Raw genomic sequence first — 16,938 nt, 5'->3', positions numbered from 1 at the left:
ACTTAACGAGCTCAGGAAAACAGCCTGTTTTCAGCTTTGTGACGATAAACTTTCCAGCTAATCCATGAGGGTTTAAGTCATTTAGCAAAAGGAATTTGAGAATTTTCTCACCTCACTAAAGAAAAATCCACATTCAAAATCACCTTATTTGTAGATACATTGGTTTTCTTTGAGCTGGAAAGGTCTGATTTTTTTTTTTTTTTTAAGTAACTCTTAAAACTAAAAGTAAATCTTAAAACTACATTTCAGAGGGAAACACTGCACTTGTTAGCCCACAACATTTATCTGACAGCTGTAGCTCTTGGTTACTCTGCATTTTGCATACAAAGATATGATCATCTTAAAACAAACAATGCAAATACAGATTAAATGGTGCAGTATACAAAGTAGTTAGCTCCACCTCAACCAGCTGCAACATTAAAATACTGTTTACACAATAAGCGCCTATTCCACTTCCTGTTGAGTACTTTGAATTTTGAAAGTGCATTTCACTGAAATTACATATGCGTGCTCAGCATTGAAAAGCAGCCCTGTGCATTTCCTCAATTACTGTTCTGTGCTGTATTGTATTTCCATTTTGTGCAACTTCCCTCTTTTACTCCACTACATTAACTGCAGTGAAAATACTGCACTTGTTACTCCTCTTCATTTGTTTAACAGCTGATGTTAAAAGCAGATAATAGTCTGCATACATAACAGGAAGGATCAGTTAAGAAAATATAAAGCATTGACGTAGCTCAAAAGACCTCCTTAAAGGTGGCTCCACATTGACCTACAGTGACATTGCTGCTCATAAATGTTACACATGTTACTTAAACTTCAGTGAACTTCTTTAATCGGCTAACATTATGAATGCGGGCCTTTAACCTGAAAATAGAGTATTTTACATCAACTCATTCTTATGTCTTCTTAAGCTAAAGATCTCAGTATTTCCTTCACCATTGACGAGATATGAAACAACGACTTCAGGGTCAGACGCTGGGAGAAACCACCAGAAAGTCAGAGTCTGCCACATTTACGATATATACCCAAAAGATGGTGCTCTAACTTTAAGGACCCGCAACTCCCTCCACTGCCAGCGGGGCGGTGCTAAACATGGATTTCCCAACATTTCACGTCATTTGTATCTGGCTCGTGTCGTATCCAATAGAAAGAGGAGAAACGCAGACGCTGTAGACACCTTGCGCCCTGCTAGCTTGAAACGCCATCTTAAATAGAAAGGGGGTTTAAACCGGGAGAAAACAGGGAAAAGGGCACTGGGGGCGCAAACTGTTATTTTTGTTTGTTTTTTAAATCCTCGGTTCACTCTGGGACAGTACTAGACATGGCTTTGCGTGTTTCTAACACGAAATAAAGGCGCATACGCAAGGAAATCGGCAAGGCACTTGGTAGCTTCTAGCTAGCTAGCTAGCTAGCAAGGGGGAGGGGCGGGGGGGGTGTTTGAGGATTTTTTTTCCGGACCCGAAGTTGTTTGTTTATGTTATTCCACACGGACATGTCCTCTTCAAACCCAGGTAAAGTGCATTAAAAATCACAGCGGCAGTTTATTGACATGTTACTATGCAACTGCTAATCGGATGTAGGCGTTTTCTCTTGCAGCGCTGAAGTGGACACTTTCCTAAAGATAGCGTGACAGCATCGGCTAAGTTAGCTTAGTAGCAAATGCCACAGCAAGGCTAACTGGTTATTGCATAAGTGGTAGCTTGCTGGCATGCTAGCCAGCTCACAGTTGCTAGATTAGCGCTAGCTAACAGTTAAGATAGCTCTGTTGTGATCTTTTTACATGGTTAAATGAGATAGCGTGAGGTGAGAAGTTAGCTGAGTATCAAGCTGGGTTAGCTTATATGCGTCTGTTTTTAGGTAGTGTTGCTTAGTAATGTGCTAAATGTATCTTTAACGTTAGCTTGGTGTCGTGATTGTCCTTGGTCTTTAAATACAATCTGTACACACGAATTAAGATTGTACTTAGTTGATGAGGGGCTAACTTTATGCTAAATGCGTAGATTGTGAAATAAAAGTAATGTCATTCATGTGTGTTAATATGAATTTGGCCTGTATGCATGGGCACGAGTGGTTGAACGTTAGTTTCTTTTTCACAATAGGAAATCAACTGTCATCTGTGCTACATTTAGTCTCTCTGTGCCTCCGTGTTATTAATAGAGCTACCAGACCCAAATCTGGGTATGGGGGGAAGTGGGACCCAAGCAAGTGGCGGGGCTGTTGTACCAAAAGGGACCAACAAAAGAAGAGCTGCGTAAGTGTGTGTTAGTGGTACATTTTGTGCTGACATTTCAATATTGTGCTATGAGTATTTGCTTACTTTCATTTGTTTTTTCATATGATTGTGGTGAAAATTCATGTGAGAATATTATTGTGAAACTGCTCATGTGGTGCTCTTGTCCTTATTACAGGCCGGACTTTGATGATGATGAAGAAGGCAATAAATTGTTCAGGTTTGCTTCGGTTTGTTCTGCCACAAGCAAGATGAGGTGGTATATCAAGTGTTAGGATAGTTGACACTGCAGAGATAACAAACAATGTTTTCTTTGTTTTTCCTCAGGTGTGACGACGATACAGGAGGTTCTAATGACAAAGAGCGCTTTGCCCGGTAGGAGGATAACATAGGAGAAATAGATTTGTGTGGGGGTGTGGGGAAGTAGTATTATTGATACAGACCCCATGCTGGTCTCTTTCCACTTTCTTTTTTTTTTTTTTTTTTACTCTTCGTTTTATTTTGGTAGTGATTTTTGGGCCTGTGTTTTAGTGGGTTGGTTTCATTTCCAGGTTTTTGGAAGAAGATCAGAGTTTTGCAGATAAGGAAAAACTAGCCAGGTATGGCCTGTACCACTGTGGAAGGCTGCCTCTCCTGCTTGTATCCATAACAATATTGAATGCACTGATCAAATACTATCCTGTCTGGCTGGTACCCCAGCAAATTGTCATTTTGACAGCACAAAATTACTGGTATATTCTGCCGCTTACTGCGTCTGTTTTGGTGCTTGTCAGAATGTTATGTTTCTTTGCCCAAGGTAGCTGGTTGTCTCTCTCAACCCACCACTGTGTTATGTGTCACTAACTGCTATGCTGTGTGTGACTCAGATACATCTTTCACTTTGATAATCCTTTCCTCTTGAGCAACTGTCCTCTCTGTCTTTTTCTCTCCCCCCTCTCAGGACATCTGAAGGATCTTTCTCTATCTGCACTTGCTCTCTTTTGCCACAATATCTGGCCTTGAAAGACCAGGCTGTCTTACTGTCACCATCATTATAGACCATTGACTACACGTTATTGTTTTGGGCGTTCATTATTTCTCTCACCGTCTCTCATTCCCACCTCTTCTTCCCAGTTGGCATACTTACATTGCAGCTCTAACTCTAAACTCTACTCCATGTTGTCCACCTGCCTGTCTGTTTCCCCCATCTCAATCCCTCCTGTCCTCTCCACCTATGCCGTCCTCCCTCGTTTCCTCACTCCAGGGAGAATCACAGTGAGATTGAGAGGCGGAGGCGCAACAAGATGACCGCTTATATCACAGAATTGTCAGACATGGTGCCCACCTGCAGTGCACTAGCACGGAAACCAGACAAACTAACCATCCTACGAATGGCCGTGTCCCATATGAAGTCTCTGAGAGGAAGTGGTAATACCAACGCGGATGGGTCATACAAACCCTCTTTTCTCACTGATCAGGTATGAGCAACCGAGACAGAAATTTTGAAACTGATGCGTCGTCAGCTGTGAAATATGAAAGAAATAGGCATTTGCTGAAGGCGTGTTCACAGAAAGAAAAAAAATTCAGATAAGGCAGTGCTACTTTAGTAGAAGTCACCATAGTGAATTTAATGTACAGGCCTCACACATGCAGTGTAGTTCACACTAAACCTCTGAGCTCAATGGAAATAGAGTGAAAGAGGACTGAAAGTAGCACCTTTTAAGTCAGGAAGTTAGTTTTCTCACATGGTAACTGAAGGGCAGCCGCTGTTTTTGAATTTATTAGTCTAATCTAATTTTGTCCCTTGGTCAACTTGTAAATGGTTCAGAATACTCTTTGTGAATATGCAGTCGCTGTAGGAGAGCCTCCAGCAGCTGGTGTAACAATCATGAAGTTAGCACATGTCTTAATACACCCTCCCCAGGTTAACAGTGTGGACAGCAAAGATCAAGGTGCATCGTCATTTGGGTCTAAATTTAGAGAAAAGGGAGTTTATCGCAAAAAAGTGAAAACATGAAGACTGTAGGTTCATGCTCCATGATCAGTCTCTCAGTGCCTAGCATGTCTTTGATGCCATCTGTTTGTAGGAGCTGAAGCACCTCATACTGGAGGCAGCCGATGGCTTCCTGTTCGTGGTGTCATGTGAGACTGGCCGCATTGTTTATGTCTCTGACTCCCTGACACCCGTCCTCAACCAGTCACAATCTGAATGGCTTGGCTCCTCCCTTTACGATCAGCTCCACCCAGACGACACAGAAAAGCTCAGGGAGCAGCTCTCTACTGCAGAGAACAACAGCACAGGTACAGAGGATACACACACAATAAAAATGCAGACAGAAGTCAATCTCTGATCACTGCTCATGTCAAAAACATGTCCTTTGTCAATACAAAAAACATGTCCCCACATGATCGCCTCACAATTGAGTTGAATCTGACTTTTTGCCTTTTAAAGGGAGGATGTTGGACTTGAAGACCGGAACAGTGAAAAAGGAAGGTCAGCAGTCATCAGCCAGAATGAGTATGGGAGCCCGTCGATCGTTCATTTGCAGAATGAGGTGTGACTCATACTATGCTTAATTATCTGCTTTATTATTTTTATTGATATGTCTGCCTGAAAGCATAAATTGCCCACATGGTGGCCTGTGTGTAATTGCAGGTGTGGTTCTTGTCAAGTGGAACCGTTGTCCATGAACAGACTGAACTTCCTGAGGAATAGAAACAGGTGACCAGAACCAAAGTTTTTCTTTTGTATTTGTTTTTTAAAATTGTGTTGGGATTTCTGTGCAGACAGTAAGCCTTCCTGTGAAAGCCAGTGCCAATGAGATGCAAGATCTAAGCACAATTTTATAATTGGCGTAGAAATAGGACTTGACCTTTTACTTTATATTTTACAATTTCTTCCTCCACCTTAGGAATGGTTTGGGCACAGCCAAGGAAGGAGAGCCCCAATATGTAGTGGTCCACTGTACAGGGTACATCAAGGCATGGCCCCCTGCAGGTAATACAAGTAATTTTGCAAGGGTTGCCATAACTATCTGTTATAGTTCCTTCATAATTTAACTAAGACCTCTTATGCTAAATGTAATAAATATGGCGCATATTCATGAATTACTCCTTGGGGCCCATGTTAACACAGTATTTGCATGTTTTGTCTTTTAGGAGTATCATTAACAGATGATGACACAGACAACACTCAGGGGAGTCGCTACTGTCTCGTCGCCATCGGGAGATTACAGGTATGATGGATGCCTCGTGTAGAGCGCTAAAGCAACTTACAGAGAGAGCAATTTTTAACTAATGATGTAATCATTATTCAGTAGTATATGTTTGGAAAGGAAGAAAAAGTTTTGTAATTGTGAAATTGTAACCATTTGTTTGGATCTTGATCCTCATAGCTGACAATTTGTATACATCAATAAAGAATAAAATCACCTTTACAGGTGATAAAGAGACATGTTCTTTTGAAAACGAATATCTACCACAAACCAGTATTTTACGGTCACAATCAGCAGTCTTATCTGCAGTGGATAATTGTTGTTACTGTTACACATTGTTACTGTGCGTTTTGAAAGAATTTCTTTGTCTGTTAGCTGTCGATGAAACATTGATGATATTCATGACTTTTGAGTAAGCACCCAACAGGGACAGTGATGATTTGTCCAAATAGACAACCAGATGATATTGAATATGATATTATGCTTATACTAAAAACTGGGTTTTGCCTTTATTTCCCCTCCCACTTCAGGTTACTTGTTGCCCAGGTGACACAGATATAAACAGTATCAGTGTTCCAGTGGAGTTCATCTCACGCCATAACTGCCAGGGCATGTTCACCTTCATAGACCACCGCTGTGTGGCGGCTGTCGGCTACCAGCCGCAGGTAAGACTCACAGCTGGTGGAAATGTCCAGGACAGGCACTGTGTACTGGGCAGCGTCCACTGACAACCAGTGTGCCAGAAGTTAATGTTAATGTCTTCAAGGGTAATGGTGGTTGTTTTATCTGCTGTGTGTTGCAGGAATTACTGGGGAAGAATATTCTGGAACTCGCCCACCCTGAAGACCAGGGCTTACTGAGAGACAGCTTCCAACAGGTGAGGAATATGAATCTGTGCAGCGTTCTGAGGACTGATTTTTGTCTCAGTTTATCTCTTGTGTTTGTACCACCACATTAATGTGTTGAATGCAGTTAAGAATACTCCACCGATTAAGTATTGCACTCCTGTAAAATTGTCAATGATGACTCACAGGGGAGGGTTTAAAAATAAATGCTCAAAATTGGCGCAGCAGAAGTCTGTTTTATTCCACACACACGCTTATTCTTTGTTAAAACATGGTGCTTAAATTACTCACAATGCAGCATTACTCGACTGTACAGATTCAATTGTGTTTTGCTATTGGAGGCTAATATAGCTTCAAGCCGCTAGCCTCAAGCAGAGATGTGGAGGGGGCTCCAGAGTTCTGGTAAAGTCACTTTTAGTCTTCAGCCCAATCCCATGTGGCCTTAAGTGACATCATTTTAGGCAGTCTTATCAGATTTCATGAAGCTTCCTCTTGAGCTACCAAAGGGTTTGTACAATGTTTTCACATATGCAGTAATACTCAAGACCTGGAAGCAGACTTTGATGTGTTTCCATTTCACTTGCTGGGTTCTTGTTGACTGCCTGCAGTAATCTGCTTTCTTAAATGTGCCAGTTTTTAATCTGGGTAGGCTCTGGGATTGCTTGTCAGATATCCCGTGAGGGCCAATTTCTTGGTCATGGAAACGCCATATCAGGTGTCTAATCTGCTTGTGCATTTGCATATGCATAACAAAGGCTGGATATTAGGAAAATATAGCTGTGACGGCAACCTTGTATTCACAATGAAATAATTAAATTAATCATAAGTCAGGATAAAAGTCTAAGTCTAAATTAGCCACTTTCTACATCTGAAAATTTGACTATTGGTAAACATAAGACATTCATGCTGTAAGATATATCCCTATAACAAACTTTTGTGTGCATGTAAAACCAAGTGTAACTGTTTGACTGGCTGGACTTGTGTCCACAGGTGGTGAAGCTGAAGGGCCAAGTCCTGTCAGTGATGTTCCGGTTTCGCTCCAAATCAAGAGAATGGATCTGGATGAGAACCAGCTCCTTCACCTTCCAAAACCCGTTTTCAGAAGAGATTGAGTATATCATCTGCACTAACGTCAATGTCAAGTGAGTCACACTAACCATAGAATGATTTAACCAATACTGGTGATTATGCAACATGATTACACAATCAAACATAATGAAACCACTGACGTCTTGAAATGTGACTGTTGTGAAAGATCCCGCGGTCTGAATGCTTACCTATCACCCTCAATCCCCATTTGCTCTTGCACCCTGACCACAACCCCCTTTGATAAACCACACACTGATCACTGTCTTCCTACCTCCCACCTCTCCTCTGCACCCATCTCTGATTGTGGGGCAATAGAAACTCACCACAGGAACCCCTCACTCCCATCTCCTCCCCAGGGGGTTCGCTGCCCCCATCCCTGGGCCAGAGCAGCCCAAACTGCACTCCTGTAGTGCTCAGCCCTGGGCAGGTGGCCACCAGGTGAGACCAGGCCTGGCCTGACTATCCTCCCCATGCATGGGAGAACAGGGGCTGCTTCTTCATGGGACTCCACTGCTGTTTGTAGCACACTGCAGTCCTGTTTTTGTTTTTCATTTTCCACTCTTGGTGATTCCTCTCTCCATCGTACTCATCTCTTTTTCTCTGTCGTATTAGAACAATAGTGCTGTTGTCTAATAAGAAGCATGTCTAATAGCTGTTTTCTTATAGTTGGTAGTGAATTTGGTTTAAAGAGTCTTTCAACACAGGAGGTGTAGTATGTTAGCAGTATGGATTTGTATGACAGACCTTTCTCTCCTGAAGCGTGTTACTGTGGTCCTCTTCTGTCCTTGTGTCTCTTATGTTGCCATGGTGACCGGTGGCGGGTTGAGTGCTATTATGTCAGCAGGTGTTTGGGATTTCTCACTCAGGAGTGGAGGGCACGGAAATGGAAATGAAGCTATTTTAGACTGACCCTCCCTCACTCTGTTTCCCTTTTCAGACAGTTACAGCAGCAACAGCAGGCCGAGCTAGAGGGAGGTGGAACCAGAGACGGCCTGTATGAAGCAGGACCAATCACCCTCTCACAGGTAAGCCCAGGCACATACGGTGACACATGAATGTCCAGTTTGATTGAAGCGTAGACTATGCCCCATTTCTTCTGGGTCCCTTGCTGTAGTGACTGATCAGGCCTTTTTATGGAAACAGTTGCAGGATGTTGATTACTTGCTCAGCAGGAAAACAGAGGCGGATGTCAAGAGAGTTTCATTGTCACAACGGACTGCCTGCTGTTTGAATGCATGCGTGAACTGAACACTTTCTCTGTAGTACTTGATTATCTAAAGATATTTTAAGCCTGGAAATGTTCCTAGTTCCTAGTTCCAAGTGCCACATTTGATCACAATCTTGACTGAAACTCTGCTCTTGCCTTCAGTGTGCATGTAGTTGGAGCAATGCAGTCAACCAGCCTTTGAAGTTTTTATGTCCCCGTGCTGGCAACAGCCATTGCCAAAGGCACGATGTTTTCAGATTTTCAGGTTGTTCTCATGAACGCAGTATCTTAAGAACACCTGGAGGGAACTTCATTATATTTCAGTACATCTAGCACAAACGTCCTCTTGGACGTTGTAATTAATTAATATAATTACTATTGAATTATCGCTAATTCTTACTTTATTCAAATGTCCATATATATGTACAAACATATTATACATACATAACGTTTGTTGGTGAAAGTTGGATTAAAGTCATGGAAATCCATTGGCCCAAATGTGTATGTAAATACACACAAAAAGTAATTAATCTCATAAAAATATACATAGAGTCTACAAGAGTAAAAGAAAGTTGAGTAAAGTACATAAGTTAGTGAAACTCTACACAAACAGTTATCCTGAATGTTGTATTAGCAACATGTTAGCTCCAAACAGCTAGTTAGTATTAAGGCTAGTTTGGTTAGCAGTAAACTGATTGCTGAAAAGCAACTAATATCTCAAATTATGAACAGCAGCCGCAAAACAGCTGTAAGAAATGGAACACCTACGGACGATTGTTCAACAAATCTATTTAGGCAGTCGATAAAAGATACTTTCAATATTTAGGGCCTGTCCAAAATTCAATTCTAAAATACTATTGAATATGCAAAAAGAGTATGTGAGTTTTTTCAGTGTGTCCAAAACCGTAGCATGAACTACATTGTTCATGAGGTGCATACTACTGTTGGTGAATATTTCAGAACGCAGACACTGGACACTACACGTACACAAATATCCCACAATACAACACGGCATTGATGCTAGTTAGACACTACATATTTAAAAGCTGTTGGAGCAACATTAATTGCTTTTGTTTTCCAGTAATTTAAGAATTGTTTGGCAAAGAAAATGCCAGCAAGATCCAAGAGTTTATCTGTGGCTCGCAGTTCTTCTTCTCTATCTTCTTACAGCATGCAAATCAAGGATGTATTATATGATTATCGTAATTAGTATGATTACAGCTAGATAACAGTAGTACACATATTGAGTATGTAGTGCATACTATGGAATTTTGGAGTGGCCTTTACTGACAGGTCTGAAAAAATGATGGCTATAACAATGTCAGTTCAACTGCCTTGGACCTGTGCCAGTAGTGGTTGCTACCAGCAACAGAAAATTTAAGTGAAACCAGCTGCCTTTGGGGAAGCACTTTATTGACTCTGTCGTGTCCTCTTTATTTACCCAGTGCTCTGCTCTGCTAATTCTGCGTCTGCTGCTTCTGTCTCCTCTGCACATATGACACCTGGTGCATGTTTGTTCCTGGAAAAGGGGTTCTCTCTGTGTATGTGTGTTGTACTGCACAAATTGTAAAGATTATAAATAAATAATAAGATACAAGAATAAAGTTGACTTGACTAGGGCTGCAGCCTAACGTATAGTAGCTCAATATTGTGGTTGGTTGCTTTTTCCTGCTTTTGAGTCCAGTTTACATCTTCTTTTGAAGAGCTTGGTAGAGTAATGTAATGTCTCGTACTATTGCAGCTTCCTCCATCTGCGGTCAATGTGAGATATCGTATTACAGAAACTAAGTAGACATTTGATGGTGGTGCGATATTTGACAGCAGCTTCACAGTCTCTGTAAACATACCAAATGCAAGTGTGCTGAATTCAGCACATTCAGCAGAGTCAGGCCAGTTCGTCACCTCTTAAAAAAGTTAAAGAGTTTTGGCGCGCAATCCCTGACTGGTACTTTTGGTGGTCCTCAGATGCCGGTGCAGCCAGTGACAGCAGCAGGGCCGGACCACAGTAAGAGCCTTGAGAAGCCAGAGCTCTACCCCTCCCTGTTCCAAGGCCCAGACCAGACTAAGGTCCTGCCCTCCACCCCTACTCCCTCCACACAGCTCTACTCTCCAGCCAACAACTTTACTGCTGGTCGTCCCAATGACGTGTACAGGTAGGAGGTCTTCTGTGTGTCTACATGTCTGTGCATGTGTTCATGTGTACACAAGATGTTAAACCTGAAGGCAGTACTTCATCCAATCAACTCCTTGGACAGTTAATGTCACTTACTAGAGAAGAACTTCATGGTCATAGTCTTACTCAAACAACATGGCACAGAAAGGAGGAGCGTGCCCGCAGCTCTGTTCTGTTAGGTTGAGATCTGACTTCATTCGGGTGTATTGTGAACTTGGATGTCAGAGATTTTGCCAACCACAATAAGTATTCTACTTCAGTTTTGATCTTAAGATAATTTGATTGTTATGTACTGTAAAGTATATATGAATAACCACATGGGCTTTGCTGTCATGGGAATGAATGTATGTGGGCTTCCAGCTGGTTTGCATGTCTGGAGGTTTTGCCTGTAAGAGCAGAGCTGGCATGGGCTTTTTTTGTCATGATATTGTCTTATGTGTAACAATAGCTCCTGGGAAAACTCCCAGTTCTCTCAATTGTGAATCTGCCATATACTGCAGTCCACATGAAGGCTATAGGAGAACAAAGGCTTCCCACATGTACTTTAAGTGGGTACAGATGCTGCCTGAGAAAAATTATGGTCTCTTCTGAATGTATTCCTGAATGTGGTTACTGTATGTTTCGAGTTGTTCCTCTCACTGTTGTGCTGACTTTGAACGCCATTACTTCATTTGCTGCTAACCTGAAAAGAACACATTTAATAGGGGGTGATGTCATTTTTTTTTTTCTTTTATTATTTTCTCTCAGTAAATGACAGCCAGGTAACAGAGCGCTCTCTTTGTTCATGTTTGTTAGCAGGCAAGTCAATATGACTCCACAGATAGCTCCACAGATGGCTCAGCCAGGCCACTCAGCGGGGCAGATGTTGGCTCAGATGTCTCGTCAGAATGGAGTCCCGCACTCAGTTACCCCGTCCAGCACTGGCAACCCCCTTCATGGAGGACCAGCAGGAGGAGGATGGCCTGGAGCTGGTGCTGGAGCTGGAACTAGACCACAATTTAATAACCAGGTAAGCCAGTGCAAGATTCATAGTCTATTTTTTCTTAAATGTTTGGTGTTTACTCAAACTTCATTCAAAAAGGCTAGACATACTTTCTATAGAGATACTTTTATAGTATTATATCACTTATTTAACATCGACCCCACCTGTCTCGAGTCAACAGATAGTTACTCTTCCTTTTCTATCCAGCAGGTGGCTCCCCAGCCAGCAAAGACCATGTCTCCACCGTTTGGACGCATGGGATTTGGAGGTGGCTCCTCCAACTCTTTTGACCAGATGCCTACAGGTGCTTCTCCCACCACTACCAGCGGTGCAAACTACCCTCCCGTTAATGTGCGTGCCAGCCTCAACACCAATGGTTATGGTAGGTTGTGTGCGTGCATGTGTCAGTCTCATCTCTCTGTGTTATAGAAGTGCTTCCTCTCACCCCCTGCTGTACTTCATCCCAGATGGCTCTCAGTCTGGGGCACAGTTCCCCTCTCGGGCAGCGGAGGCAGTGTGGCCCCAGTGGCAAGGCCAGCAGCACTCACAGAGTAATGCAGAGCAGCATCCTCACGCTCAGGGCAACCAGCAAGACATGTTTCCGGTGAGTGATACGAGCCTCGTCTATCTCTCTCAAGCACTTTCTTCTCCTTCTGTCAGTCACTTAAATTAAATGTCTTTGTCTCTTTAATCTGATTTAGGATGTGTTGTCTATGCTGGACCAGCCTGCCAACTTCAACAGCGATGACTTTGAGATTCCCATCTACCCTCCATTTAATGAGTGACCTGGTCAATACTTTTCTGCTGGTGTAGCCCTTTGTCTTCTTGACTGTTTTTGCCCTCAGTCTTTCTTATATTTAGCTCTTCTGCTCCTCTTCCTGCTCCTGAGAGTAGCACTAATCCCTTGCTTTGCATGGCTTAAATTGCACTGCCACAAGCCAGTTAAAGATGGAGGGATATATCTGACTGCAGATATACAGGGGAGGATAATCAAGGATTTGCTACTGACTAAAAGATGATTATTTTAACAATATTCCGGCCATTGTAAGAGAATTCTCTAGCTAGCGTTCCCCAAAGCTCAACAACCTATGTTGTAGATATGTGATATATATATATGTATACAAGCGCACAATCACACAACCACACTTGAATAGATTGCACAGAAACACTCTCACACTCTGGTACACATACCCAGGAAGTAAACATACACACACAAAGGCCTTTTATTTTAATATGTTCCTAGTTTTACTCAGGCATTGATGAAGAGTGTATTTTGCTGTTTTACCCTTTAGCATGTAGACTAATCACTCCGATCATGTATTAAAACTCTCAGGAAATTGCAGGGATATACAGCTTTCTTTGGTGATTTTTAAATTCTGAGCTGTGGCACGCAAACCCACCACCGTCTGTGCTAACCTCACTCACCGTTTTAAACCCACAGCATGCCTCTGCATGTAAGCACTGCTTTTATGGAGCGCTTCTGCGATACCGAGTACACTTTTCTCTGTACTTTGGTGGCTTCACCTATAAATTTTATAACTTTGTTTTTCCTCTACATGTGAGGATTTCTTCTTCGGTGAATGATTTACTTCAACAGCAGACACAGTGTTACAATGGCTGCGTACTGTTTGTCTCAGTGCCCGTGGGAAATGTATACAATCTATTTTTCTTTGCCTACATAAATACAGTATGCACGTGTGTATGTATTGTAAAATGGATGCGTATAGAGTCATTATCAACTTTAACACAGTCGTAGGGTGTCTGACTTGCTTGATAATCTTCTTTCTGTCGCCCTGCTTTACCCTGTACCAATTATGGGCTTTTTGTACTCCTTTTGTAAAAGAAATACAAAAAAAGAAATCTCACAGCAATAATTAACAAGCAGGAATTGTGTACTTTTAAAGCCATTCTTTGTTGTCATAAATGTTGTCCTTGAATAATGTTATTTTAAAATGGAGACGTGGTAGTAATGCTTGATTTAATTGAAATGTTTCCCAGTATTTTATTGTTATTTCGACATTTTTGATGATCTCTTGACTTCTTCATTGCCCTTGTCTGATTGGTATTTTATTCATGGTTTGATCAGGGTATTCAGGATTGAAATGGAATAAACAGATAAAATCAATATGATCTTCAAGCGAGAACCCCCCCAGAGTATTTTTTTTTTCTAAGTTTTTTGTCCTCCTATTTGTGACAGACATTTTGACTTGGACTGAATCTTTGCCAACCAGCTCCAATCACCTGTGTTTTACAATCAGTTTTTGGTAAGTTTGTATTGTAGACGATCGTTGTCAGATGAAAGATTATTCTTCTAAAATATTTGAATTTGTAAAATGTGGAATTAGTTAAAATTTGACCCTTTTAATTCGAGTTTTCCATTGTCGGTGTGTAGCACTTGCACACTCATGAGGACAAATTATGTAATTGTATGAAGACGCGTGCTGATAATTGTCCAGTTTCCATCTTCATGAGGGTGGTATGTCGGTGACTGTGTTGTCTTTGTTATTGTTGATAACCGCTGTGGTTGCTCTGTATCAAGGTTTTTTTTTTTTCTCCATTTATGTGAACTTTTATCACTCATAGAAACACAAATATATAAATATACTGTATATGTCCATGAAATGTTAAACGAGAGAAAGATATGTTTGGTTTTTGTATTAAATTGTTATATTGTTGAAAATGAAGAAGTGGGATGTGTTTTGAACTGCACACACTTTAATCCTTAATCACAAAGTCATATTTGATGATCGCTGCTTTGCTGCAGCCGTGCATTCTACCAATCATGCAGGAGTCACGGCTGTCTTTAATTACATCCATGCATGTATTGACTTCCCTGAAACACTTTAATGTTATTAACTTGTAAAGAAACAAAAGCCAGCTTTGGTTTGACTGGCCTATATCTGTTTTTTCCTTCCCGTCCTGTGTACCTGTGAAGACACAGAGACCTGTGGGTATGTCCTGGGATCAGTTTCTACCTTCTTCATTCCCTCCTCTCTCTCTCTCAGCCTCAGGGTGAAAACAGATTTAATTAATGCTAGTGCTGGTGTTAGATAGGCTTACAGCTATGCCCTGTTAGGGTTGCACCTGAGTGAAGTCTTGTGCTGTAAATGTTGTTTTGCTAGTTTCATTTCAACACATGCTCTCGTCTCCTGCTGTTTTTCCTCAGAACCACTGTTATTAGCATAGAGTCACTTTACTCTTGACATGTGTGTCTCCCTGAAGTGGCATCAGAGTACAAGCAATCTGCATTTTTTTGGTCAGGATCAGTTTCCAACCCTCTCAAGTGGATTGCCACCAAGGCATCATATCCTCTTTCTCCTCCTCAACCTTTCCATTTTGCATCTTTACTATTTTACACACTTATTTTCCTTCACTTTTAAGACCACAAAACAACCTTGAGCATATGTGCAGGCGTGTGTTGAGTGAACAGATTCAGTATAGACAATGCATCTTAATCTTCACACATTTGCTTAGTAAAGCTTTAAAATTGTGTGCACTGCCACATTTTTCTGTTGTGTTCGACATGTGTCCATGCCTTGTGCTGACCAGGGATCCAGTGACTCTTGTTAAGGTGTCATCTCCTGTACACGTCTCCTGTCCTGCAGAGACCAGAGAAATGGGTGTTCTAATCACAGGAACGGCCTGATCGTTACCAAACTCCTTATTAACTATTCATGGAAGACACAGGTGCCAAATGGGGCTCTGTGCGTCCACCAATCCATTTTATGGACGACAGTAAGTGTCAATGTTTGGAGAAGAAAAAGAGGCCAAGACATGCAATGAACTGGTTGAACCCATTCAGATGAGGGTAAAGTGGATTTTGGAATAATCTACTACTACTGCGGTGTAAAATAGGAAAGTAAACTGAGGAGACAACTAAGGAATAGATCTTTTTTTAAGTGTGTATGAGTGGTCATCATGGACCCTCCAACCCTTCCAGTAGGCAGGTTTGACGTGGATGTGGACCTCGGTTTTGCTCTCTTCTTCTTTTTCCTGCTCTGCTTCTTCTTGTTGGTGGCCATCGTCCGCTGTGCTCAGATGGTGCTGGACCCTTACAGCGCTATCTCTGTCACGACACACCAGGAGGAGCAAACAGAGGACTGATGAACCTGCACATTACACAGGAGAGGTGACATCTATCCAAACTCCTCAAATGAGATCACAAACATCAGCTGCCATGAACCAAAGAATATTAAGAAGTTTTTCTTATGACTTCTCATGAGTCAGTTTGGTGGAGTTCTGTTTGACATTTTTCCAACTTTTTTATAATTTCCACCTTTGTAAACATTTTGTACAAAAAAAAGAAAACAAAAAACAGATGTCTACCAGCAGCAGCCAGCAACTTCAACTCATGTGAGTATGCAATGTAAATCACACGATATACTTAAATGTGCAGTGCTGTCTATGCTTACAAATAATACAAGCTATGCGTGGTTATATATACAATTAGACATGGTTAGAAAAATCCTCAAAGAGAAATTAAAACTCATTAAAATATTGTTGAAATGTAAAACATCAGCATTCCTCTGCACCATCAGACATTCGAGATTTGAGTAATTGTCACCATGTGTTGAAATGTGCAAAAGGTTCATGTTTTTGTTTTTTGTTTTTTTTAAATCTTGAATTTTAAAATAACAATGCTTTCATTCAAGTGAGCCTTCCTGGTGTGATAAACATAAATACATGCAGGTCCATAAACTTAAACACTAATACACACAACTTGAACTACAGAGAAAAAAAAGGCTGAGGTGAGATCAGTTCATCATAGCAGACTACGCTGTGAAAAGCAGCTTGATAAAGACAGGAAAATGTCCTCCTTTCCACACTAATGTGGCACAGATGTTTCAAAGTTCTCAGTGATGGACCTATAATGCAAAGCAGATGTTTTGCCCTTTTTCCCCAAATTCTGTCACACAATATTTTGGAGGTTTTGCACAAACTTTCATGCAAGTTTGTTGTTACTGAACAATTGAAATAACCCCTTGAACTTGTGGTATGTGTTAACAATTCATCACTAGTAGGTCATTCAGCAGAGTCAAGGAAGAACCAGGAGCCATTATGTCTGCGCACTCTGAGTCTTCCTTTTAGGCAGTGGTTCTCAAAGTGAATAGAGTGGGTGATTACTAATTAACTGTTATTAAAAGTAGTGGACAGAAATGATAATAAAAGTATTACTATATAAAATAACAATAACAATAACAATAACAATAACAAT

At 41.3% G+C, this 16,938-nt stretch overlaps 2 protein-coding genes across 8 annotated transcripts; both read left to right on the top strand.

Moving 5' to 3' along the window:
- The first annotated feature begins 1,166 nt into the window (after positions 1 to 1,166).
- arnt (aryl hydrocarbon receptor nuclear translocator) lies at positions 1,167 to 13,844 on the top strand. 7 transcript variants are annotated; one of them, XM_070965877.1, is made up of 20 exons: positions 1,333 to 1,514; positions 2,161 to 2,254; positions 2,412 to 2,453; positions 2,561 to 2,608; positions 3,477 to 3,690; positions 4,300 to 4,513; positions 4,665 to 4,767; positions 4,869 to 4,934; positions 5,125 to 5,210; positions 5,372 to 5,448; positions 5,958 to 6,092; positions 6,230 to 6,304; positions 7,263 to 7,414; positions 7,677 to 7,799; positions 8,299 to 8,386; positions 10,534 to 10,721; positions 11,540 to 11,750; positions 11,931 to 12,105; positions 12,191 to 12,327; positions 12,425 to 13,844. In XM_070965877.1, the coding sequence occupies exons 1-20, from the start codon at positions 1,478 to 1,480 to the stop codon at positions 12,506 to 12,508; spliced, it is 2,349 nt and encodes a 782-aa protein (XP_070821978.1). In that variant the 5' UTR covers positions 1,333 to 1,477; the 3' UTR covers positions 12,509 to 13,844. The 7 variants fall into 7 exon arrangements, with proteins under 7 accessions (XP_070821984.1, XP_070821978.1, XP_070821979.1 ...); XM_070965878.1 differs by having other exon boundaries at positions 11,537 to 11,750; positions 11,934 to 12,105; XM_070965876.1 differs by having other exon boundaries at positions 11,537 to 11,750.
- Positions 13,845 to 15,641: 1,797 nt separating this feature from the next.
- LOC139333354 (cortexin domain-containing 1 protein) lies at positions 15,642 to 15,867 on the top strand. Its single transcript, XM_070965675.1, has one exon. It carries the CDS (start codon positions 15,642 to 15,644, stop codon positions 15,825 to 15,827), a length of 186 nt encoding a protein of 61 aa, XP_070821776.1. The 3' UTR covers positions 15,828 to 15,867.
- The last annotated feature ends 1,071 nt before the right edge of the window (positions 15,868 to 16,938 follow it).

This window comes from Chaetodon trifascialis, chromosome 7 (genome assembly GCF_039877785.1).
Source record: "Chaetodon trifascialis isolate fChaTrf1 chromosome 7, fChaTrf1.hap1, whole genome shotgun sequence".
Classification (NCBI taxonomy): domain Eukaryota; kingdom Metazoa; phylum Chordata; class Actinopteri; order Chaetodontiformes; family Chaetodontidae; genus Chaetodon; species Chaetodon trifascialis.
The sequence above is the reverse complement of the archived record's forward strand: the minus strand, read 5'-3'. Positions and strand labels throughout refer to the sequence as shown.